The sequence below is a fragment of the Xenopus laevis genome, chromosome 4S, assembly GCF_017654675.1.
Source record: "Xenopus laevis strain J_2021 chromosome 4S, Xenopus_laevis_v10.1, whole genome shotgun sequence".
Lineage (NCBI taxonomy): Eukaryota > Metazoa > Chordata > Amphibia > Anura > Pipidae > Xenopus > Xenopus laevis.
In genome coordinates, this window is record NC_054378.1 from 68,728,296 (window position 1) to 68,755,308 (window position 27,013).

A 27,013-nucleotide genomic window follows, 5' to 3' on the forward strand; every position below is an offset into this window, starting at 1 on the left:
TACCTATCTATACCCCTAGCCTTCCAACTCCATAGAGGCTGCAGGCTAAAGCTTCTACCCTGGAGGGCTCCTGTTTTCCGCTGCCTGGAGGTTAGCACAGCTGAACCCCCTCTATACAATGTGTACATTGTATGGAGGGGGTTCATACAATGTACACGGGTCAGTAGATTGATTGAGTGCTGCAGGTAAGTTCGTACCATGTCCTCGAAATAAAATTCGCTCTCACACACCCTAATTTGAATGACGGCAAAGGTACCTGGTGCGCTGAGGTAGAGGTTCGGCCACCTCACATATAATGCTCCACTAAAAGAAATCCAAAGGCACACAGGACTAATTGCAAGTAAGATTGACTTGCGTGTTTAATGCGGAGTGTAACGTTTCGGGGTGATGCCCCTTTATCATGCTTGCAAGTACCGTGTCTTCACCACCCCGCACCTGCAGGCGCCACCATCTACCGTGCCCTTCAGCTTGCAGCTCTGTGACTCCTGTCCATGCAGATTTCTCTTTGGGCCTTTGGCTGCTCCTTCACATTGGTTGCTGTGCACAAGTACCTTCAGCCAGCTCTTTTGTGATGTCACTTTCTTCACCACGGTCTCTCTTCTCTGGACATTCGTAAGACTTGGTCTCCCGCGTGATGTTGCTTCCATTGGTGGTGCGTCTTTGCGCATGTGGCTATTTCACCACTCTGCAACACCATCCTAAACAGCCTTCAAAGAAGTATGGGAGGTCTAGCATTCCTACTGACACCTTGTGACACACGGTTTGCTGCATCTTGAAACAGCACTCCAGATCCCTTTCAGACAACTACCCTGATCCTCTCCAGACTTCTGCCTTGAGGAAGCTTCAGAAAGTGCCAGGGGCACACGGGAATCTTCTGGCAGCTAAGTGGCTACACCCTCTACACCAGCACATATCTTTCCTTCTAATAGCGGAGTTGATCCCCTTACTGTTAGCCATGAGGGTCCTAGGCATGATGGTTTTGACCTTTCCAGTGATTCCTTATGTGCAGCTTCATACAAGGCCTCTCCAGAGCATGGTTCTGCAGCACTTAATAGTGGATTGCCTGGACCTAGACTGACTCATTACAGTGCAACAGAGAGTCCTTGACTCCCTTTCCTGGTGGTTACAACCACACAGATCTCTGCTGGACAAGCATTCCCCAACCACCTCTGGACCGTAGTCACAACGGATGCCAGTCTGACCGGGTGGGGAACAGTGCTGGATTCCCATGCGGTTCAGGTGAGGAGGAATCTAGCAAAAAGAGTGCTACCAATCAACATCCTAGAACTCCAAGCGGGTTTCCTTACCTTCACACACTGTATGGATCTCTTGGAATCTACAACAAGTGGACCTCATGGCTTCACATTACAATCGCAAGCTCCAGTTCTTTGTGAGAAGCAAAGATCCATTGGCATTAGGTGCTGATGCTCTGGTCCTCCCATGGCAATTCGACATGGCTTATGTATTTCTGCCTTTGTCCCTTCTCTCCAGAGTCCTAAAGAAGATCAATCAGGAAGGCACAAGGAGCATTCTAGTGGCCCCATACTGGTCAATGCTTCCGTGGTTTGCTGACATAATTTCCATGACAGCAGACACACCTCTGCATCTACCACTCCTCTATGACCTTCTCTCAAGGACAAATCATTCACCAGAATTTACAGGGGATGGCTTTAAACGGTGAAGCCCTAGTTGTGACCAAAAAATATTTTCTGAAGGAGGTCATTACCACCATGATGCCTACCCTCAAGCCTGTATTGGCAATGATCTAAGACAGGGTATGGCACAGTTTCATTGCCTGGTGTGAGTCTTTGGATAGATACCCTCAGACCTTCAGCGAGGGACTCATCCTCTCCTTCCTGCAAGAGGGGTTGGTCAAAGGACTGGCCCTGAGTTCGCTCATGGTAAAAGTTTCTGCCATGTTTATCCTTTAGCATATTGCTTCCCAGTCCAACATCAAGACCTTCCTACTGCGGGTCACGGTTTGGCACCTCTGTATAGTCTCCCGGTCCTTCTGTGGGACCTCTTCCTGATTCTGACAGTTCTTCATGGGGAACATTTTGAGCTGCTTGACTTTAGTTCCCTCCCTACCTTAAATTGCAAGGTGGTCTTTTTTATAGCGATCTGCTCGGCTAGGAAAATATCAAAATTGGCAGCCTTGTCTTGCTGGTCTAGCTTCTTGAGCTTCCATTCTATATTTTGACTAGTTCTGAAATTATGCCTAAGGTGGTTTCAGAATTTCACCTGAACCAGGACTTAGTGGTCTCCTCATTCTGTCCAATCATCATCCCAAGGAGCAGAGTCACTGCAACCTTAACGTGGTTAGGTCTTTCTGAGCCTACATTCGGGTAACCAAGCCCATCCGAAGATCCAACTCACTCTTCTTTCTGCTGGAGAGATCCAGGAGGAGATGGGGGCCTCAAAGTCCTCTTTGGCCAGGTGGATTCAATCCACCATCATCAGGCCCTGCTTGGTTTAAAGTGGTTTAAAGCTCACTCCCTCTGTACTTCCTGGACAGTGAGGAATTAGGCATCAACAGAACTAATCTGCAGAACAGCCACTTGGTCTTCATTACACACATTTTCAACGTTTTACAGGGTCCACACACAGGCCTCAGCTGAAGCCAGTTTTGGGAGGAAAGTGCTTCAGGCGGTTGTAGTCTTAGTTCTTCACTTTTGGGAACGACCCTCATTTGATGCTTTTAGAGATTATAAAAACTTTTTTATTGACTTAATGTGAATACGCACCTTTATTTAAGGTGTTTCCCATGTGAACTTTGCTCTTCACGGGTTGGAGGATGATCTGTGGGTGGTTTAATTGGTTAATCAATGTTTTGTCTATTTATATGCACCACGTATGTTCCATATGCTTTTGGACATTCCCATTTTTAGATTCATACTTTACTGATACATCATTTTATCTTCTCCTACATTAGGGGGACACAGGACTTCAGTCACCTCTTTGAAGAGTTACAATGTGCCATTGTGATTGAATTAGTGGAAGAGTTTATATGCCGAGAACTTCCCAAACCAGTCAGTTGAACTGAAGAAGCTGCTCGGATGAGTAGTGAAACGTCTTCATTGATTACTCAGCAAGCCCAGTTGTTTTTAGATTTACCTATACTAGATAGGACTTCAGCTAGTTGGACTTGTACATAGTCGGTCCGTTGTTCCTTGGACCCTATGTTCATGTATGGGGTGCGGAGCTCCTTTTCTGTTCAGGGTTACGGTTTCACTGGGTTGTTTTTCTTTCTTTGGTCATGTATGGCACTGAATATAAGGGAAGCAGGCCGGGAATGCAGCCCTTGGTAGAAGGAGGATTAAATTTTAACATTTTAGTGTAATTTCTCCAGCTGCACATCTTACATCCCCATGGTGCCTGTGTCCCCCAATGTAGGAGAAGAGAAAAGGATTTATCGTTGAGTATAAAGATAACTTTTCCATTGATGAGTATTGTCCTTTGTGACCCAGTTGACAGATGAATACCAGGGTACCTTACAACTGTTATTGTGAAAAATTGTCACTACTGTAAGCTGCATTTAAAACACTAGTTCTACTGCTGGGCATGCCAGTCTGTTGAGCTGGGTGAAAGCCTGAAATGCAAATTGTGTACTTTCAGGCAGAATTATGAGCAGATGTCACACGTAGCAATCCTTTTTATGTCTGGGGTGTTACTTTTGTTGTTTCTTTCCTGCACAATTAAGATCACTTTAATGTATGAGGATTATCAGTAGAAACCATGAAGGGCCGAGGTGTCACGGCTTAAAGTTAATGGCTACCAGAGCTTTTTAGGGAAAATATTCAACTCGAAAGAAAATTTTTGCCGTTGTTCTTTCACTTTGGACAGGACTCTTTTTTTATATGTGTATTGTTTTTGATCTGTTGTTCCTCTACAGTTATGTCAATGTCCATTACCTAAACATAAAACCCTCTTCTTAATGCATCTTTTTATAAACTGTCATACTAATTGCTTATACCTTTTTCTTGCTCAGGTCTTGAGTTCCAAACTGATGCCAACTGCTGATGATGAAATGGCAAGAAATTGTGCCAAATCATTCTGTGAAAACTTTCTAAAAGCTGGTGGACTTAGGTAAAATGTGCTTTTATCAGCTTAATGTTGTTAGCTACTTCATTTCCAAGCAAACATCTTTTCCTTTATAAGTTAATATACTAATCATTTATAGATGCCTTAAAACATGCTGTCTTTCTGGGTGTATTAAAAGTGACTTCTCTTAAGGGAGACAAAGCAAAAAAATTAGTTTTTTTGTTTATTTTAGTTTGGTGGTTAATGTCATGCAGAGGGACTCTATTCCTTCAGAAGTGGATTATGAAACTAGACAAGGAGTCTACTCGATCTGTCTTCAGCTTGCGCGGTATGTATCTGTGAGAAAGCCAGCATGATATTGAAAGCTGAACGCTTTCTGTTTTAAAATTGAATCCTATTTAGCTTGTTGTCTGTCTGTATATGTTCTATTAGTAAGGTGCAATGTCTAATAAATAAGAACTATATCTCAAGTTATTTGCACCCATGTTTACTTTTTGGCACTGCTTATTCTAATGTGGCACATGAAGGTAGAGCATTCGTTTCTGGTACAATTTTATATTAATATGGTTTTAGTTGTGTAGAACAGATTGTTTTATTACTATTGCGATCATATTTAATATTGTCTGAATCATGCGTACTGGTACTTTTATTGCATTATGGTATTTACTGTATATGAAAGCCAATCATATTTAGGTTAAACACCTCTAGAAGGTGGTTTAAAAGACTAGCACCCTTGTCCCCAAGGGAAAGACCAACTCAACCAATTTTTATTCATGTTTCTTGGAAGGTGGACACAGCCCCTCTGAGCCTTTCACTTTTTTTTTCTCTTACTCTTAGGGCTTGAACTGATGATCACTCAAACCTACTCAATCCAACGTTCCGTTTTAAAGCATTCGGCTCCCATGCATACAATGCATTTAAAGGGGCCAGTACTGACACAGGGGCATTTAAGCGCCGAATGCAGGTGGAACACAACATGCATAGTTCCACCTGTGTTTGGCGCTTCTTACATGAGCCTGTGTCAGTACGGTGCCATTGAAAAGAGTTGGGCAGGTTTCAGCGCTCGTCAGTAATGAGCCCTTACGTCGTCGCTCCTGGTGCAAAGACTGCAGCCTTGGCATTAGCATTAACATTGGCAGTAGCATTGAGAATACAGCAGCACAGTCTACTACAGCTCAACTTCACACTGTGTGTTTAGATGCAAATTAAACCTTTCAGCTTTGTCATCGTATACCTTTAACTACAACTCTGAATATAAATTCAGTGCATTATTATTATTAATATGTATTTATATAGCGCCAATATATTGCGTAGCACTGTAAAGTAAATGTGATTATACAACTACAACACATGAATTACATACATAGAACATATGGAGTATCAAACATCACAATCAATACAGGTACAAAAAGGTGAGGAAGGCCCAATGCATAGGCATACAGTCTAAAGGGAAGGGAGTAATACACAAGGTGTGGGAGTGGGCAAGATCGAATTAAGTGGGCAACATCGAATTAAGTGGCTGCTCAAAAAAAAATCTGGCCACTTAATTGAGATGCTTTTCGTTTTTAATACTGCACAGGTTTTTACTGGTTGGCCAGACTATGCCAACAATTTTAGACGAGGATCTAAGTAAAGATGGAATTGAGAGCCTTTCTTCCAGACCTTTCCGCAATGCAAGTCGCCAGTCTAGCCGTCAAATGTCTCTTTGTGGAACACCTGAGAAATCATCTTATCGCCAACTTTCTGTTTCTGACCGGTCATCCATCAGAGTAGAAGAAATTATTCCTGCAGCTCGTGTTGCTATTCAGGTTAAAAAAAAGTTTTGGCAGTGAAAGTGTTATATTCTTTTTATTTAAAAAAAAAACATCTTGATACAATGTATCTACTGTATTTTCCTATGTGTAACTTCAAAATATTTTGCATTCAATTGGCATGTGTGTTTTTTTCTTTTAAAGACAATGGAAGTAAATGATTTTACGTGCACAGTGGCATGCTTTATGAGGCTTTCTTGGGCAGCGGCTGCTGGAAGACTGGATCTTGTTGGCAGTAACCAGCCTATAAAAGAAAGTAACACATTGTTTTCTGGTGGGCTGCGCAGCAGACTAAGTAGCTCAGGTACCTTTTTTTCTTTTAATGACAATAACTACTAAAGCTTGTAGATGATAAAATATTCATACATTCAGCTTTTTCTATTTATTTTTATCCTGAGTTGCAAACTATGCAGTTGATGAGAATAGTCACTTCCGCGTCCCTTTTAGGTCTTTCTTTGGTGTATTGGAGCTGTTCACAGACACATATTTTGTTGTGGTGTAATGGATGGATTGAGTTTGCTTTAAAAGGCCAATTGACAGAGTAGTCCAGACCACTGCAAAAACACACAACAGGGTTGTAAAAATCTCTTATCTTTTAAACCTAAAATTTCAGGAAGCAACTGTAGTTCAGGAAGTGAAGGAGAATCCACATCGCTGCATGCCTGGATATGTGTAAGGAAACAGTCTGTATCAACCAAAGATGCTATAATTGCTGGTGAAGCATTGTCTCTTCTGGTGACATGCCTGCAGCTGCGCAGCCAGCAGTTGGGTAAGCTCTGATTTATTTTTAATGTTCAAAATTTCAATTTTTTTTTTTTTAATGTATTTTTAAGCTAAGGGGACAATGTGTTTAAATATAGGCACAAAATCACAAAGGCTTTAGCTATATACATTGCTGGGTATATGGGTTTAATTTAGAATAACATTGATGAATACAAACAAACGTTGTTTTAAATAGCTTAATCTGTTTTCAGTCAAAGCCAGAGGCATATACAGTCCAAACCCAATTCCAACTTTTTGTTTATCATTTAATTTAGTAGTTTTGGATAAGGAAGGAGACTGGTGTATCTTATTGATTTAGTAATAGTTCATATAAAGGGTATTTTCAGAAATACTACCATTCCAAGTGTATGTATTTGTAAAGGAGACCGTTTTGAACATTTGGCAAATCTTCATTATAATCTTTTTCTGCAGAATCATTTTATAACCTGCCTTCTGTTACTGATTTCACTATTGATATCCTTCTTGGATCACCAAGTGCTGAGGTAAGCAGTTGGGCTAGAGGTTTGGAAGCTGTTAAAGGAGTACTAAAGCATAATTAAGAAATACATTATGTTTTTTGATTCTGTAACAGCCCAAGGCAACCGCAGCCCTTTAGGAGGGAATATCTGTGTCTCCAGTAGCTCCCCATCTTCTTTTCTGCTGATTCACTGCACATGCTCTGTGCTGCTGTCACTTACTGAGCTTAGGGACCCACTCACAATATACAGTACACATAGAATAAAAATGTCACAATACAGGGCTGATTAGTAATTATTACAGATCAGGGCTGTCCAACTAGTGGTATTGTTCACACCTGTGATTCCCCTGCATTGTTCACACTTGTGACACATCCCTAAAGCCCTGTACTGTTCACACCTGAGACCCAGACTGAAACTTCCCACATTGTTCATCTGTTTACACTTTATTCAAAATGCTAATGGGGCACCAGCACTGTGTCACTGTATGTAGTACATATTAGAGTGGTCCTGATAGGTTTCCCTGTCTCTTGCTCTGTTCTGCCTTCTATATGCTCCCTGTGTGTGCCCTGCTCTGCTTGCCCTATGCTCCCTGTGTGCCATACTCTGCCTGTTTGTGCCCTGCTCTGCCTGCATCTGCCCAGCTCTGCCTGCGTGTTCCATGCTCTACCTGTGTGTGCCCTGCTTTTGCGTGTGCCCTACTTTAACTGTGTGTGCCCTGCTCTGCCTGCATGTACCATATGCAGCCAGAGACAATACGCAACCCTAGTGTTAACTGAATCCAAGAAGTGCATAGATATTGGTCATCCTAGAAAGCTGTTGAGCCTTTAAGTATAAAACCTTCTTACTGCTAATAGCTGAGAAACTGTTAAAAGTAGAAAATTAACATATATTGCAACATGCTTGGAAATAACACTCTGCGTAAATTTGCATTAATTTATTTTGTGTGTGTGTGTTTAGATCCCCTTTACATTAATTGATAAAAGCTAAAATGGTTTCTATGAATTGTATAGCGAGACTTGCAGCGTTGAATTGCCTTCTTGCTGTACCTTTTCAATGGACATTCTGTTTTCTTAATGACTTCAATTGTACTTTTATATTGTGATTTTTGATTAGGGATGCACCGAATCCACTATATTGGATCCGGCCGAACCCCCGATTCCTTTCGCGAAAGATTCGGCTGAATACCGAATCCTAATTTGCATATGCAAATATTACCGAATCCTGCTGAAAAAGGCCGAATTCCGAACTGAATCCTGGATTCGGTGCATCCCTATTTTTGATGCAGTGATGTATTTTCAGCAAAGAAATTGGTGATGTCATTTCTGTGTTGTAGACATTCACCTTTTCACAAATGCAGCCAGTATTTGGTTGTTTTTTTTTCTTGTAGAAATGTGAGTAGTAGGGTGGAGCTGCACAGCTCAAAACTGATACAATGCCTAAAGAATATCTTACATTATTTTAATGTCTGAACCCAGGCCAAAGTTGCTAGACTGTATAACAGGATCAAACATGTGTTTGTGGTTGTTTCTCCTACTTACAGATTCGTCGCGTTGCCTGTGACCAGCTGTATACTCTCAGTCAGACAGACACATCTTCTTACCCTGAAGTACAAAAGCCAAACCTTTTCCTGCTTAGTGTCATCCTGTCTGCACAGCTACCACTCTGGTCTCCAACCAGCATAATGAGAGGCATTAACCAGAGGTAATGAAAAATGCAGTTGGTAGCACACCTCTGTACCAGTTTATTATTGATTGTATTTGTTAGTTTACAGACTTACAATGTGCTCATCCAGTAAACATATAAGCCAAAGGCCAGTAATTTTGATAAGTATACTAGTTCAAAATATTGAAGACAAAAGTCTGGGTAAAGTTAAAGGAGAAGAAAGTTCCAATTCAAGGATTGTAATGATGTACATGATACCCCAGTACTCCTGTTAGAAAACTGCTCTGGCACTTGCTAGTGAGTGATATCCCTTCTTTCTTTCTGTCTTTTCGCTCTACTGCTCATGAGGCAGCCAATATTGAAGAAAGAGAGAGGAATATGAGCACTTGCTTGCAAGTACCCTGGGCTGGTGCAGTTTTCTGCTAAGCTAACAGGAGTACTGGCCTAGGTTATCAGGTTATTCATTACAATCCTTGGGGAGCCCTAAAATTTGGCAGACCCCCCCCCCATTGAATTGGAGCTTTCTTTCTTACTGGTAATTTTAAGGTAAATAACTGAATGAATGGCTGTTTTTTCCTGCTCTAAGATGCAAATGCATCTTTGTGCTTTTATAGTCAGCATGTATTATTATATGTTGGGCTTAGAACCTGATATTAAGCTATTTGTTAAAAACAGTTTATTTATAAATGATTGTGTTTTTGTTTTCCCCTGACGTGTTATTGTAAATTAAAAATATATTTCTTTTTTTCAGGTTGTTAGCACAGTGTACAGAGTATTTTGATTTGAGATGCCAACTCCTAGATGACTTAACCTGTAAGAACTGCACACTTTTAAAAAAAATCTATATAATGGTAGAAATATATTTTTTATTTTCTTCCCTCTAGAACAGGTATGTTTTGCCTGAGACTTCATGCTGGTTATTGTAGTTTACTATTTCTGTAAATATTGTGAACATTTTTTTGATCCTACAAAAATAAACTTCCATATATAGAGAGATCCTAGTCGATAGGCATACGTTTAAATGTAAGAATTAAGGTTGAACAGAAGTGGATCTGAATAAAACAACAAATATAAGTGTGATCTATTGTTGCTGTGGTAACTTATTCACGTGTTGTAGCGTAATTTGTGTGCTAAAATCCTATCTGTTTGAACTTCACAAGTTGTGTTTTAACAGTACAGTACATATCATTTATGTTTCTACAAGCCAGCCTTTTTTCCTGTGGGGATCTACTGTTGCTTCACAACATTTGGTTCCTGTGTGACTTTCTCCTTTGCTTTATCCCACATCTCTTTGGGATACACAGGGGCCTCCTATAGCCTTTGATGAGTGTCTGGATTTTGGATGCCGGTATTTTGACCATTCGTCCATACACAATCTCTCCAGTTCAGTTAAATTTGATGGCTGCCGAGCATGGACAGCTTCAAATCATCCCATAGATTTTCCATTATATTCAAGTCGGGGGACTGTGCAGGCCATTCCAGAATATTGTATTTCTCCCTCTGCATAAATGCCTTTGTAGATTTCGAAGTGTGTGTTAGGGTCATTGTCTTGTTGGAATATCCAACCCCTGCGTAACTTCAACTTTGTGACTGATGCTTGAACGTTTTCCTGAAGAATTTGTTGATATTGGGTTGAATTCATCCGACCCTCGACTTAAACAAGTGCCCCAGTCCCTGAACTAGCCACACAGCATAATGGAACCTCCACCAAATTTGACAGTAGGTAGCAGGTGTTTTTCTTGGAATGCGGTTCTTCTTCCTTCATGAAAAACACTTTTTGTTATGACCAAATAACTACATTTTTGTCTCATCAGTCCAAAGCACTTCCAACCAATTTGGTGTTGCCAGTAATCAGTATTGAGCAGTTACATGCATTTAAATTAGCAAAATTACAAGGGTACCCAAATGTTTGCCCAGCCATTTTTCACATTTGATTTAATTTCATACAACTGAATACTGCTTCACTAAAAATCTTTGTTCAGAAAACACCCCAGTTTTCAGATGTTCCTGGGAAATGAAAGACATACCAGTGTTATCTTTTTTGTTGTTGAAAGTGGAGTAAATTATTATGCAGGCTGAGAGGGGTTCACAAACCTTTTCATATGACTGTATGTAAAAATATGTATTTTTCTTTGTTGGTAAATTTTCCAATGTAGTAGTAAAACATATTAGCCAAGTCTCTGAAAAATATGTATTTATTTGTCTTTGTTGGTAAGTTTACCAAGGCAGTAGTCTGACATACTAAGTGTCTTAAGCATTTGCAAAAAAATAAAAAATATGTCTGCTTTCAGATATGTCTGAAACATTTGCAACAAAATTTTCCAGGAATATTAGCATAGAGGTTTCTCTGATGTTTGGTCTGTTAAAAAATGCATCTTAAATAGTTAGATAATAAAAGATCATTGGTGAAAATGACATAAACATTATATTGTCCTTCAAACTAGGTGACCTGGGAAACAAATTATTATAGTATTGATTAATTCAGTAGCCCTATCAAAGTGACTTGAGCATATTTAAGTTTTAATATTTAATACTTTTATGTGTCTTATTTTTGTTTTTTTGGTGAACTCTTCACAACCGCTGACAGAGAATGCAAATGTACCTGATATGACTATGTTTAATTATAGAACTGCTGTAAGCAAAGCTAATATGATGGGGCTTTAATTTCCCTGTTGAACAGGCTCAGAAATGGAACAACTTAATGTCAGTCCTGCAGCCATGTTGGAGGATGAAATCACATGGCTGGATAATTTTGAACCTAGTCGTACACCTGAATGTGAAACAAGCGAAGCTGACAATGTATGGCTAGCAGGGCACCTTAGGCTTATTAAGACTCTCCTCTCATTGTGTGGTGCAGAAAAGGAAAGGCTTGGTAAGTTGTACAATTGGATTTGATTTTTGTACCCTAATAAGGCAGTGGTTTTCAGACTACATAGGTTTAAGCACATGCTTTTTGATCCAATATTTGCTCATAAGGTCATAATCAGTCATTCTGCGATACATTGTTTTGTGTTTCCCCAAAATTCCCTGATTATATGTAGTCCCACACAGGCAACTTGAACCAAACCCCCCCCCCCCCCCCCCCCCCCGCCCACACACATATTCTACTGTTCCCCTGGTTAATGTAAAATTGTTATTCTACTGTAGTTCTAAGAATATCTAGTAAAGCAAATGCGTTTTCATCCTAATTGTCCTTCATCTTCATCCAAGAACCGCAAATTAGCATTCAGTCAAAATCCCACCCTAAATTGCTTTCAGGTTTGGCCTCTTTTCTGTGAAATTCATGCCCACAGTTAACACTACATTGCTGTGTAAGTTAAGAAAAATAAAGAAAAGACTACTCAAACATGCAATATTTTTTAATTTCTGGAATTACTGTAGAGCAGAAATGTGAATGCATTCAACTTTACTGGGTGCTTTTATCCATATAGTCATAAAAACATTTTAATTCCTGACTTTTAATTCCTTCAGGTCCTTCACTTATTAAGCAACTTTTGGATGATTTCCTTTTTCGAGCATCAAGAATAATTCTGAATAGCCATTCTCCAGCAGGCAGTGCTGCAATCAGTCAGCAAGACTTTCACCCAAAGTAGGACCTAAAGGATACTAAACTACTTATATATTTAAACTGCTGCTCAATTCAATCAGTTAACTAATTTAGTTTCTCTAAAGGTGCAGTACAATGAACAGTCGGCTTGCTGCTTATGAGGTTCTTGTAATGCTGGCTGAGAGTTCCCTTGCAAATCTCCAGCTAATTACGAAAGAGCTAATTTCCATGCATCATCAGCCTGACCCAGCACTTACCAAGGAGTTCGATGTAAGTATTGTCAAAATCTTATAAAAGGGCTTTATCTTTATAATATAATGTATTTTCATAGCTAGTGACATATCTAGTGACACATTCTTATTTTCACTGTTCCCGAGTATTCACTCAGCCACAAGCAGCAGCTGTGCAAAGTCAAGTGCTTTTCTTGCTCTGAATTAAGTTGCTGGCTCCTTAATATAACTAGCTACATCAGATAGGGACACGTGGTATATTAATCACTCATGTAGCTCTGGCCAAAATTGTTCACTGATCAACAAGCTTTTTGTAAGTGTTAATTATCCAATTTCATAAATAATACATTTTGCAGTGACTCGCATTGCCCTATGTTTTTTTTAAGTCATTAGTTACCTGAAACAGAAGTAAAACCCTTTTAATACAATGATGATATCCGTTTAAGTATGTTTTACATTATTTTAAAAAATATCTGTGTCCTAAAATGGTAATCCTCCGTTTTTACTGCATAATGCAGTTAGAATTTTTTGCCAGTATATTTGGTAATTGTGTCCCTTTTATACATTAAAATTTACAATTGGAATATTATGCTAAATTAAGCAAAATATTGATGTTCCGTTGCAGTATCTTCCACCTGTTGATAGCAGATCTAACTCCGGTTTTGTTGGACTGAAAAATGGAGGAGCAACCTGTTACATGAATGCAGTGTTTCAGCAGTTGTATATGCAGCCTGGTCTTCCTGAGGTCTGGTAATCATTTAAAATATTTCCCAAGGAAAATCTGTGACATTGCATTTTATTAATTTATATGTTCAGATATTAATAAAGAATACTGTTGTCTAGCCATAGTACAATGCCTGTTTGCTATAGATTCTAAAAAGCAGAGGCCATTTTTATCAGTTTGTTCATCAGTTCATCCTGGTATTACTGGTAAAAAGTGATGTACAAGCACAACACACACACACACACACATGTCTTAAAATAGATACTAGATATCTGAATGATTTTTGTCTCTGCATTTCAGGCTTTGCTTTCCATGGAAGGTGACACTGATAATCCAGATGAGAGTGTATTTTACCAAGTCCAATCATTGTTTGGTCATTTGATGGAAAGTAAACTACAGTACTATATACCGGAGAACTTCTGGAAGGTTAAATCATTTAATTTCCTATCAGATATTGAAGCAGTTTTGTAATTTCTGGTGCCTGAAGGTTAGGTGATTTTATTACTTTTATTTTTTACATAATTAGATCTTCAAGATGTGGAATAAGGAATTGTATGTACGAGAGCAGCAAGATGCCTATGAATTTTTCACCAGCCTTATTGATCAGATGGATGAATATCTTAAGGTAACACAAACAAAGTGGCTTTCAACTAGGTATGCACCACAATTTTAGGATTTGGCCAAATACAATATTTACCACAATATGTTCACTTGGATCCCAAACCCTACTGAATTGTAAAGACTGCATACATTTTCCCTAGTCTTCTCCTGTGCATTTAAGCAGTTTGCTTAAGCACCCCCAATGAATTAAATGCTTGGCGCGGTGCTCATTTTTAAAAGAAATTCACTGGCCCAGGAAAAAACTATGAGAGTGCCTCTATATTAGTGTATTCACAGGTGTCCGTGGCATGGGGTTGAGAATATGCAGTACAGTAAAATTTACAGAATTCTGAGGCACTTTGAAGAACTCACCCTTACCCTCCGGTGGCAGGTTATGCTTTCAACAACTTTTGCATTACGCAAAAAAAAGCAATTCCACTGACCTGGAAATCCATAGAGCCTCCTACTCTGAGCTTTTGGATCAAATTGATTAATGATATACTCCCACTGCAGAAACTAACCTATCTGGCACGGGGATGCCCTGCCAAGTTTGGGAAAATATGGGACCGTTGCTTAGCTGACCCACAGACGGGCAGCATACCACTTTAACGTATGTTTAATGTTTGAAAGCGCCAATGCTGTCATTTTAAGTGGCTAGGGTGGCCATGCAGATGATACAGGAAGATGCAACACAATTTTACTCCTTATACTACCCGCTCCTCCTTAATCTTTTACTCTTCTCTTCTTCCTTTTAATGTTAAAATGGCTTAATAAAACAAATCTCTTATTTTGGCTGCCCTCTTAAGTGAATTTGCCTTTTCATGCTCTTTAAGACAAAGATACTGAAATCGCAGCCCTCTGTCAGTTCATGAAAAGTACCCATCAGCTGATTGGCTAAGCCCATTGCCTGAGACCAGAGTTCTTCTATATGTTATAAACAGCATGATTTCTCTGTATGGCTATGTATCCCCTTTATTTTTCCAACAGAAAATGGGTCGAGAGCAAATATTTAAGAATACTTTCCAAGGCATCTATTCTGACCAGAAGATATGTAAAGATTGTCCCCACAGGTTAGTGTGCAGATATATACTGTAGCTTTGTGTTCTGCAACAAAATTTTGCTTTGTTGAATATATTTCCCAGTGACTAATGATTTTTATGTCTTTCAAAGTAAAGATTTTGTGTAGATTCAAGCTCATTGCGGTTTTAGAAAAAACATATACATTATACATTATAAAGAAAAACAAGGCACCTGAAGTTCCAAAAGCATAGCTCCCACTTACAGTGAATTCTGACATTTCTTTAAGAAGAACATGGTTACCTAAGACACGTGGATATAACCACTTAGTTATGTACCATATAATAAAATGTGGTATATAATAAAATTGATGAGGGTGCTTTTCTAAGTACCTTTGCAATGTGCATTAATTTTCTTTTTAATTTTAAGATATCAAAAGTTACATGTACTGTTAACATGAATGATTTTTGTTACAACAGTGCCACCTTTTGGTCATTTTCTGACTAGTCTGACCACCAAGTAGTCAAGAAAGGAGAAAGAAAGAGGTTGCTCTGATGTTTTTCCGGTTAGGAAAGATTTGAGAAAGGTTTTCTAATTTTTTCCTAAGCAGAAAAACATCAGACCAGCCCTCTGGTTTTTTTCCTGATAAATTCCTTGACTACTTGGTGGTCAGACTGGTCGGAACATGACCAGCAGGTGGCGCTGTTGTAACAAAATTAATTGATGTTAAAGGGATTCTGTCATGATTTTTATGATGTAGTTTTTATTTCTAAATTACGCTGTTTATACTGCGAATAATTCACTCTACCATGTTAAATGTCATTCCTGAATCAGCAAGTGGTTTTTTTTTTGTTGTAATATTGGTGTGTAGGCAGCCATCTCAGGTCATTTTGCCTGGTAATTTGCTTTCAGAAAGAGCCAGCACTTTAGGATGGAACTGCTTTATGACAGGCTGTTGTTTCTCCTACTCAATGTAACTGAATGTGTCATACTAGGACCTGTATTTTACTATTGAGTGTTGTTCTTTTATCTACCAGGCAGCTGTTATCTTGTGTGAGGAAGCTGTTATCTGGTTACCTTCCCATTGTTCTGTTGTTAGGCTGCTGGGGGGAAAGGGAGTGGGTAATATCAATCCAACTTGCAGTACAGCAGTAAAGAGTGACTGAAGTTTATCAGAGCACAAGTCACATCACTGGGGGCAGCTGGGAAACGGACAATATTTATAGCCCTATGTCAGTTTTCAAAATGGAATTGAAAAAAGTCTGTTTTCTCTTTTGAGAAACAGATTTCAATGCAGAATTAACTGATGCATTTTGAAACAAATATTTTTCCCATGACAGTACCCCTTTAACAGTACATGAATCCTTTAATATCTTGGAATTAAAAAATAAATAAATAATGAATGTACATTGCAGAAGGAAGTAAGTGTAAAATAAGTCTGCATGGTTTTATAAAATCTCTACTTCACTCACCAAAAAAAATTATTTCTTTGTAATGTACTAAACTAATGAGACCTATTTTTTGCAGATATGAGAGGGAGGAAGCATTTATGGCTTTAAATTTAGGAGTCACATCCTGTCAGAGCTTAGAGATTTCATTGGATCAGTTTGTGAGAGGAGAAATTCTTGAAGGAAGCAACGCATATTACTGTGAGAAATGCAAAGACAAGGTAAGAATGAATTTCTCAGATCAGTGTTTTGCATGTTGCATACCTTCTGAGTGGTTTGCACGACTGCTTTGCAAATAGACTAAATATGTAAAAATATGTCAAACTCTTTGATCAGTTGAACTATTTTACCATTTGTCCCTTGGGAGGCCTGTGATCGTTTTCTAAACTTTTTTTTTTATTTGCAGAGAACCACAGTTAAGAGGACTTGCATCAAGTCTCTACCAAGTGTATTAGTCATACATCTAATGAGATTTGGATTTGATTGGGAAAGTGGGCGTTCCATTAAGTATGATGAGCAGATTAAGGTGCGCATCCCAATGTAACAAAATATAATTTATATTTGTGACTATATAGATACTGCTTTCGCTAATAAAATGAAAGGATGATTCCCTTGCAGACTTCAATATAAATCTCCTTGTTGAGTCCTGCTGAGGTCTTTTATCTTTATCAGAACAATAATTTAAAAAGAACAAGATAAAGTACACCGCAGTTCCCAACTGTAATTCAAAATGAATCCAATGAATATAAGTGCACATACTAATATTATACCTATATTCCAATAAAGAGTTCTTTACGCGTTGTGATGAGTTAATTCTTAAACTCCATTCCTTTGAATGCAATTAATCAGTGTATCTACATATCCGGTGTCCCAGGGCCAGATAGAAAATAGTGAGTTAGCAGAAATTGGTACAGCTCCACCTTCTATTTATTTTCATTTTCTGATCTTGAACTCTAATGAATTGTTGAGCACAATTTTAATTGCTTTTTTAGAATTCAGTAATTATCCAACAGCACAAGCAGTTTATTAATACTGCTGGGTGCAATCAATTAATACACGCATACGTATTGATTGTAGCCAAATTAATTAAGCTGAAGTATTGATTATTCTGTTTATAATTCATTAACTATTTCATAGCAAGGTGCACTTTATAAAAATACCTTAGTGGTAATAAATTGACTTAGATACAGTACATTGATTAATTGCATTCCAAGGAAAGTATAAGAATTAACTAATCAAAGCAGGGAAGATTGAATTCTTTATTGAAATATACAGTAGGTATAATATTTGTATATATATATATTTATATATATTGGATTAATTTTGATTTATAGTTGGGAACTGCTGTTTACTTTATCTTGTTCTCTGTATAGACAAGTCTGTACATGTGTGAGATATGTTATTCAGAATGCTTGGGATCTGGGACTTTCCATACTTTGGATTTTCAAACCTTAAGTCTACTAGAAAATCATGTAAACCTTAAATAAACCCAATAGGCTGGTTCTGCTTCCAATATGGATTTATTATATCTTAGTTTGGATCAAGTACTGTACACGGTACTGTTTTATTATTACTGTGAAAAAGGAAATACTTGGATTATTTGAATAAAATTGAGTCTGTGGGATAGGACTTCAATTATTTGGAGCTTTTCAGATGACCGGTTTCTCCATAATAGTTGTATATGTATGCGCATATATGCACACTGGGTATCATTTGCAATGGTTCAACATGCTGGTTTTTTTTTTCAACCGTAATTATCTATGTAACTATGAAAATAGGATTTCAATAACTTTTTACTCCAAGGCAGTATGATCAGGAATCAAAAACATTAATTTATATCTAAATGTTTTCTGTTCTTGCATACGTAAAATGTATGTGTGTTAAAAAAATATTAAACCCAACCCTGGATTGACCTTCCACCTGCCCAGTTGTTTGAAACTGCATAACAGCTCCCCAGTAACTACAGCAAAGGCAGCTGCTTTTAGGCCACTTTAAATTAACCATTGAAAAATGTAAATGTACTGATGATAGGGGTTGTTATTACAGTAACTTTTTATTTTGTACAAACTCTTTTCCCCACATAAATTTCATATAGCTAAAGTAGCCTTTTCTAGGCAAAGCAGTTGGGTTCAGTCCAGATACATAAGGGATGTTTCACTCTGGACCAAATTGTACTTTGATTTAACATGGAACATTTTAGCTGGTATACAGATAAATGGTAGACTGTTAAATGTATTGGTTGTGTATGCCTCTAGACATATTTGTCACATAGATAGCTTTCTCGCAGTGATTTATGAATATTATCAGGAATGTGTCGTATAGATTTTCATGGACAAAGAAATTATTTTGTGTTTATCTCACAGTTCATGTGTGGCAGGTGTTAAAAATGAATTTATCCACATTCTAGTTTCCATGGATGCTGAACATGGAACCATACACTGTAGCTGGAATGGCCCGGCAAGATTCTTCCTGTGAAGTTGGTGAAAATGGAAGACATACTGATCCAGGATCACCACGGAAGAAAGTTGCTCCAACAGAAAACTATGAACTAGTTGGAGTAATAGTACATAGTGGTCAGGCACATGCAGGACATTATTATTCTTTTATTAAAGACAGAAGGTTGGTGCAGTACTAAGTGTAAAAGAAATACGGCTTCTATTATATTACTGTGCCTATCCCTGTAAAATTGCAGAGACAGGAAGCATGATTTTAGGGCTTAAGACTTGAGACACACAGGCAGATTCGGAGAGATTTACCGTAGTCGCCTGGTGACTAATCACCTCTTCTTCTGGGCGACAATCTCCCCGAACTGCCTTCGCGTGTGTTCCCATCCGCTATAATGAAAAGTCGCCTATGCTAAAGCACGCGCGACCCCCCTCCCAGAGCTGTTTTAGAAAGTGAAAAATGAAACTTCATTATTAGAGAACCAGTCACACATAGAAAATAGAAAGTAATTGGGAAAAGTCGTTATTTCTGGTGATATATCTGAAAACAACTAGGTGTTTGAAGGTGAACCACCCCTTTTAGGTGGCTAAACACAGCTAGAAGAGAGGAATCTGATGGCAGGATATTTGTGCAAGATAGCCAAACGTTTAGGATTCTTAAATTCCATCTGACTGCCAATTGATAGTAATGAGTAGGAGTTCATCATCTGATAAATCCGCTTCTAAAAATTCCACTTTAATAAAACTCAGATAAAACTCTGTCACATTTTGATACATCTGCCTCTATGTATGCAATTGAAATTGAGGGATAGGCTTTCTGTAAACATTGTGTCGTGGGATCAGAACTTCCCATTTATACATTAATAAATTACAGGAAGTAATACATTATTAATAGTATACAGGAAGTATACATTAATAAATTACAGGCTATAAATATTATTTGTGTATTGTATAACCATCATTACTATAATGTGATGTTTTTGATCCTGCTGTAATAGCTAGCTTTGCTGATCTGTATTTCAGGGGTTCGGGTAAAGGAAAATGGTACAAATTTAATGACACTGTTGTGGAAGAATATGACCTTAATGATGAGACCATAGAATATGAGTGTTTCGGTGGAGAATACAGACCCAAGGTTTATGACCAGTGTAAGTTGTTGAGTTTCCCAACTAAATTCTTTCTTTAATGAGTTGTTGACACTGCAAAGTGATAAATATGTAGTTTGCATTTATAGAAATATCAGTCTGTGTAGAATCTGCAAATGAAATGTTTCTATTTTCTTATTGTATAGTTTTATTTGTGTATGTTTTAACCTACAAACGGCTAGTGGCTCACATGGCTGATGATTGGGTTTCTATGCAGGCGGAGAAAAGCTGATGCACTACCATCCAATCCTTCTTACAAGTGGTAGGCATGGCATCAATGCATACTTTTGGCATACAGACTGACACCATGTCTTGCAACTGCATTGTCAGAATGAGCTGATAGGAGTGCATCTACATGTTTTCTGCCCTGTGGACCACTAGGACCAGTAAAATAAAAACATTCATTTGAATTAACATATCCATATTTTCTGTCCTGCACATGCTCAGATGTTCCCTTACATGCAGTTTTTCAATGTAGTTTGTTTACTGCCAGCTGTTCTGTGTTCAGCATTTGTGTGTTGCCTAAACTATGTCCCACCCAGTCTGTGTTCATTCGGTGATATATAATCGTGTCATCCCTGAATAAAGATGTCCTGTTTTCTGCAATCTGTTTTTTTTTTTAAATAAGGTGATCATTGATTTTATTGAAATAAAAAGTTGGTACCTTTGTTAAATTCTATCTACTTTTTTGTTTTGCTGTAGCCAACCCTTGCCCTGATGTTCGGCGCCGATACTGGAATGCCTACATGCTTTTCTATCAAAGGGTATCTGACCAGAACTCTCCTGTGTTGCCAAAGAAAAGCCGAGTCAGTGTTGTGAGACAAGAAGCCGAAGATCTCTCGCTGTGTGTTTTTTTACCTTCATGTATTGTGTATTGCTGTCTGTGATTTTTCTATTAGAAGGGTGTATTGGAGAAATAATAGAAAACACAGTTTTTGGTGTGCAAGCATGCACAGTTGTATCCTTTGTCTATAATCACAGGTCAGGGTTAATCCACAGTGGATCTGATTGACATCAAGAGAGAGTAGTGGTTGGTTTTAACTTATAATTGAAAAGAAGAAATCACATCAAAATGTCCCATGTGCACCAGGCTTCCTTCTCAAATAGTCCCTGGATTTCCTGTAATTTTTTAATTAGAAAAACCTTTGCATGAATTAAAGGAACCTATGTTGATTGATGTTTTCTACCACAAGCCACAACCAGTGTTCTGATTTATTGCTTACAGCCAGAGCCCAGAATAATAGATTTATTGTTTAAGTGCCTGTACTCCACTCTGTACTGCCTATACAGCCTGACTCTTTTTTTGCCACTACGACAGCAGCCTTTTGTCCATTGTATGGTCCTCATACAATTGCCTTGCTAATCGATATGTGAATGACCCCATCAACCAAAGCCTACAGGCTGACTGCATGCCCCATTCCATCCAAAAGAGACAAATTACAATTTTTTTGCATACAGCTCCATCATTTTCTGCAGCACTTAGATATTATTCATCATTTACATCAGTCCATGCCTAGGAGCCAGTTAACCTGCCTATATGTTTTTGGAGTGTGTAAGGAAACCAGAGTACCCAGGGGAAAACCACGCAGATAGAGGGGGAACATACAAACTTCTTGCAGATAGTATCTTTGCTGTCTTTTGATTGAATCATTGCAGTTTGATCTACCTCCTAAATTAGACTTGTATAGATTCACCTATGTAGGGGACATGACCAAATTACCAGATCATTTTGGCCAGCTTTTAGTTTAGTAGCACAGTTTTAAGAAAAGTGCTGTGTTTTGTGGTATGTATACATTTTATTGGCCTGCACATTAAAAAAGCAACCTGACTTTACAGTCATTCATACCACTGTAATTTTTTTCACATACCCAAAATTTCTCTCTGTTTGGGTAATGAAAAAGAAAACACTAAGATTAATAGTTGATACTATATAATTAATATCCATGAACTGATAAATTTTATATATTCTTGGTTTAGATCTGCGCCATCCTCTCCAGATATCTCACCCCAGTCCTCACCTCGCCCACACAGGCCAAACGACCGCCTTTCCATCTTAACTAAACTTGTCAGGAAAGGGGAGAAAAAGGGCCTGTTTGTAGAGAAGATACCGCTTAGAATATACCAGGTAAAATCAAAGATTAATCTATTGACAATGATATTATAATCTGGAATCTATACAGTTCAGATAATTTTTTGTACACTAACATGTTTATGCAATGATAAGTTATAGATTAATGTGCTATATGATTTCCATCACTTTTACCAGAAACTTGTGTGATTGTCTTAGCAAAAGGTTTGTTTAAACTAATTGGGGGACACGGGAAGTAAAATTTCCTCTCAGAGAGAATTTCCCCAAGACACTTGATGGTCTTGCTGCATCATTGTTGCATACAACAATTATTATGGAAATGATTACAGATACATATTTTTCTTTTAGACGGTCAGAGATGAGAACCTCAAGTTTATGAAGAATAGAGATGTTTATAACAGTGATTATTTCAGTTTCGTTCTTTCTTTGACTTCTGTAAATGCGGTAAGTTCTTTTGTACTTTTATTTTATTCTGTTTTACAAATTGTTTAAAAAAAACCTCTGACACTTTTTATCATATTTTATAATACATTCAAGTTTTGGAAAATATACCTGTGTACAATATTGAAACATATTTTATGTCTTTGAAGTGAATTCTCTACATGTCTGCTGACAGCATAGTTTAGCTGTGATGTGGCAATATGGCCACAATTTGAGTTGTGGGTACATTATTTACTACAATGCCGTCCAACTTCTGTGATACCAAGGGCTGGAATTTGCCTGATCTACATGGTGGAGGACCAATAATGGAAGCCTGTGTTGGCCACTCCTCCCTTTAAACCACACCCACTTTAAACATAGGTAGCATAGGGCAGGCAGAGTAGGGCGCAGGCAGAGTAGGGCGCAGGCAGAGTTGGGCGCAGGCAGAGTTGGGCGCAGGCAGAGTTGGGCGCAGGCAGAGTTGGGCGCAGGCAGAGTTGGGCGCAGGCAGAGTAGGGCGCAGGCAGAGTAGGGCGCAGGCAGAGTAGGGCAGGCAGAGTAAGGGTGCACACACAGCGTAGGGCAGTGTAGCAGATCTATCAGGACATCTCCACTCTACAGTGACACAGTGCCAGTGATGATCTAAAAGTCTGTCTGAGGTTCACAATGCAGGCACTGAAAGTCTGAGATGTGATCAATGCAGGGTCTTCGGTGTGAATAGTACAGGTCCTTACAGGTGTCCACAATGCAGGGCTTTACAGCCTGAATCTGTGGTGTGAACAGTGCATGAACAAGTTGATCTCAGTTCTGAATCCATTTAAGCTTACACAAAGCAATCAAAGCAGCCACAGTGCAGAGGGCCACACAAGGGTGGACCGCAGGCTGCGAGTTGGACAGCACTGATTTACTATCTACTCATACTGCATTAGGCCTACGCCTGTAAGTGTGTGTCAGGTCTGCATGTGCCCCCCAGATAATCCTTTTTGCAAAACGATCAGATTAGCCCTGTTTGGTTCATCAAATAGGTCTGATCAGGCAAAAATCCATTAATAAAACAGCCTAGCCCAATGCGTGGACCTAAATTTTTATGACCATCTTGTATAGGTCGCACCAAGGTTTATATTGTCTCCGTAAGAGACATCAAAAGATACTGTCCGTAAGGAAAGACTTGTCAAGAGCATATAGATTTTACATAATTTGTATACTGAAGTTGTTTTTTTTATTTTCCTCCCAGACTAAACTAAAGCATGCATTGTATCAGCCCATGGCAAAAATGAGTGCCCAGCTTGCAATTCAATTTCTTTTCCACACCTATCTGCGAACCAAACGAAAACTCAGGTGAGAACTAAAATCTGATTACATCTTGGTTATGATTGCATGTCCTAATGCACAGACCTAGCTTTGCCGATCCCAGCTTGGCTCCGCCTTTGTGAAATGAGCAGTGGCGGAAGCTATACCTGTCAGTGCTGAGGTGCATAAGGGAGTGGAGCCGCTTCTCTCAGCCTGCAAAAAAAAACTAAACACACATGCTGAGAGCAGTGGAGTCCGTGTACACTCAGCCTAAGATTTATTAGACTATTAGATCAATTCCCTCTTTGGATTACTGCTGTATATACTTGCCTACATCACACGTATACTCAAAGCCTATTGTTAAGTTTTCCACTGTACTTTTAAAACACTGGCATTGTACAACAGTGTTTTCTAGTAATGTGTTTTAACCAAAATTTGATATGCTGTCAGTTTCCAGATGTCACATTATAAATTAATTCTAGTCCAACTACTCAGACTAATTTTTTGAAATGAGACCATATCTAATTACATAATGAGGAACGACCCATTTGGCGTTACAGATGAACATGGCAGTCTTTCCTGCAACTATTCAATGCACTTATTCTATTGTGCTAAATGTCTGAAGATGGACATGATAGATTCCTGTAATTGGTATGAAAAGAAAATGTCAGTTTTTAATTTCCCTATATTATTGTAAGTATATGCTTGTAATATTTGCATTTGTTTCAAGGGTTGATACTGAGGAATGGATAGCTACTATTGATGCCTTGGTTTCCAAAAGCTGTGAAGCATGTCAGTGGCTTGTGGATTATTTTGTTTGCTCAGAAGGCAAGGAACTCATAAAGTAAGTTCATGCAAAATTAATTGTCTAAGCTCTAATATGTGACTTTATGTAGTATTGTGCTATTTCACTCTCTTGCATACGTCCCCATAAGAATGTATAATTTCTACAGGAAACAGACTGACTTATCCCTGCAGCCCTACTGCTCTTGTATTGCTCAGTTTTTCTGGTGACGTTAGAGGTATGAATTAGGCCTTAGGCAGACTTGTCTACATTTCTACAGCCAGTTGCTAGCACTTACACCAGGGGTGGGCTTAAAGGCCTGCCTTGAGTACTTCCCTGCATCAAGCTCTTCCTTTTGTGAGATACCTCTGCTGAAGTATACAAGACTCCCTAATAAGCTTGACAACCCAACGTACTGCCTGCTCCTCTTTCCTCCACAGGAGTATTGGCAAAGGTAACCCTTCTAGCAAGCCTCGTGGGCTTCTACTGCAAACCACTTCATTACTCTTTATTATTTAGATTCATTAATCTTAGTTTCCACTTACCCTATTCTTTAGTGTGTCCTAGCTAGTCTGCAGGGTTACCTCCTGTGTCCAATTCACATCAAAAATGGAAGTGTTACACTTTCCAGGACACAGGACAGAAGCTGTATACTTAGTATTTCTTGTTTAGTGCAGTCTGTTTTATGTATAATAAGTTACTCTGTTGTGTTTCCATTTTCATTTGTATCAGAGAAGACAAAGAACTGACCCATATAGCTGCATCCTCCCATCCATTCAATCTGAAAGCTCATGTGTAAACATAATAAAACGTAACTTTTAATAGAACATTAAAACAATGTCCAGTGCATGTAAGTTAAAATATAGGTTAGTAACAGGAAGGCGTATCGGCAAAGGCAGTTCTTGTAGGTTCGATTGGTTCTAAAAATGTGCGGCTATGTTGTATTCATATTGCCAAACCATATAGCAAAATTGCTATCTTGCATACTCGGTTTGTCCTGATAATTGCAAAATACGGCAGATTCACCCAAATAAATCCACTTACAGTGCCAACCCTTTCACCCACTTATAGATCCCTCCCGTGAATTGAGTTAGACACACTCATATTTAATATCACGGTGACACAAAGCTGTTGTTAGAACTGCCTATAGTATAGGATGTACTGTGCCTCAGGCACAACCCAGCCGATGTATGTAACACTACCACTGACCATCGGATCAATCAAACCTCCAACCCCTTCACCCACAGCGAGTTCCCTCCCGATCCGTAGGCAAAAAGTTTACCCTTAATCTAAGTCCCTTATCATTACATTTTCATTTGTTGCCTTCTGTTTTTATTTAGTAGTTGTTGTACAACATTGAGTAATATAAAGAATATAGTAGGGAGGTTTGTTTCTTTCTAGTGTTTTGCCTCAAAGGGTTGGCAGCTGAACCCCACTGTTTCTGTCTCTCGAATTAATAAAGAGAAAAGGATATTGCAATAAAACAAAATGCTTTTTTGTGCTGTATCTTTGCAATTGTGCTTTAATACCTTTGAAACATCCCATCCAGAGAAGTTTCTTTTCCATGTCAGGTGTTTGGCGCATGATTGGTACAGTACAACGTATATTTTACTTTGCCGACGCATGCTTGGAAAACTTCTGGTGCAGAAAGAGCACATAAAATCATGCCGAGCTTGTATAGAAGAACCCTAACAGTGCTTTTTTCTTAAGCTTAAATAATGATGTTGTTCTAAATTATATCCTTTTCCCTGAATATTTCTTTTTTTTTTTTTTATACTCAAAGAATTTTCTTGCTTGAGTGCTGCATAAGAGAAGTGAGAACTGCTGTGGCCACAATATTAGAGAAAACTTTAGATGGAGCTTTGTTTCACAGTGATAAGGTAAAAATTGCTTGTTATTTCAATTTTAAGGGTTAGTTCACACGAGGAGATTCGGGGAGATTTTGTCGCCTGGCGACCAATCACCTCATCTTCTGAGCGGCAATCTCCCCGAACTGCCTCAGCCTGTTTTCCCATAGGCTATAATGAAAAGTCGCCTGCGATAAAGCACATGCGGCAATGCATTTTCCGAAGTCGCCTCCCATGAGGCAACTTCGGGCGACTATGTAAAACGCATTGCCACGTGTGCTTTAGCGCAGGCGACTTTTCATTATAGCCTACGGGAAAACACGCTGAGGCAGTTCGGGGAAATTGTCGCTCAGTAGACGAGGTTATTAGTCACCAGGTGACAAAATCTCCCCGAATCTCCTCGTGTGAACTAAGGGTCAGGGTAATCCAAGTGATGAGATTTTCAACAGGAACATTCACTGTCTTTTTAGGTGAAAGGTGTTCATTTGCTGCTTGAGATGCTTCTTAGCCTTTTGGAAAAAGATGTTCCAGAAAGCTGTAAAAATTGTGCTCAGTATTTTTATCTCTTCAGCAACTTTGTCCAGAAGGTAATTATTATGTGACTAACCTATGTATCTTTTTAAACCCCAATTGCTTTAGTGTGCTCAGTAGTTTCCTACATCACAAATGTGGT

General features: G+C 38.7%; 1 protein-coding gene across 3 annotated transcripts in view; it reads left to right on the forward strand.

Annotated features, from left to right (window-relative positions):
* The window catches only part of LOC108715542 (ubiquitin carboxyl-terminal hydrolase 24), a 122,472-nt gene that overhangs the window by 80,399 nt on the left and 15,060 nt on the right, over positions 1-27,013 (forward strand). For all 3 annotated transcript variants that reach the window (XM_018260792.2, XM_041561412.1, XM_018260794.2), the window contains 26 exons: positions 3,989-4,086; positions 4,274-4,369; positions 5,621-5,849; positions 5,997-6,156; positions 6,466-6,621; positions 7,047-7,117; positions 8,634-8,794; positions 9,507-9,568; positions 11,436-11,627; positions 12,227-12,344; positions 12,428-12,572; positions 13,158-13,277; positions 13,557-13,682; positions 13,783-13,881; positions 14,844-14,926; positions 16,401-16,542; positions 16,728-16,847; positions 18,729-18,940; positions 19,789-19,913; positions 20,613-20,754; positions 21,888-22,035; positions 22,348-22,443; positions 23,654-23,757; positions 24,440-24,553; positions 26,277-26,373; positions 26,811-26,927. In XM_018260792.2, coding sequence (XP_018116281.1) covers positions 3,989-4,086; positions 4,274-4,369; positions 5,621-5,849; positions 5,997-6,156; positions 6,466-6,621; positions 7,047-7,117; positions 8,634-8,794; positions 9,507-9,568; positions 11,436-11,627; positions 12,227-12,344; positions 12,428-12,572; positions 13,158-13,277; positions 13,557-13,682; positions 13,783-13,881; positions 14,844-14,926; positions 16,401-16,542; positions 16,728-16,847; positions 18,729-18,940; positions 19,789-19,913; positions 20,613-20,754; positions 21,888-22,035; positions 22,348-22,443; positions 23,654-23,757; positions 24,440-24,553; positions 26,277-26,373; positions 26,811-26,927 — 3,333 coding nt within the window. The remainder of the gene's footprint in view (positions 1-3,988; positions 4,087-4,273; positions 4,370-5,620; positions 5,850-5,996; positions 6,157-6,465; positions 6,622-7,046; positions 7,118-8,633; positions 8,795-9,506; positions 9,569-11,435; positions 11,628-12,226; positions 12,345-12,427; positions 12,573-13,157; positions 13,278-13,556; positions 13,683-13,782; positions 13,882-14,843; positions 14,927-16,400; positions 16,543-16,727; positions 16,848-18,728; positions 18,941-19,788; positions 19,914-20,612; positions 20,755-21,887; positions 22,036-22,347; positions 22,444-23,653; positions 23,758-24,439; positions 24,554-26,276; positions 26,374-26,810; positions 26,928-27,013) is intronic.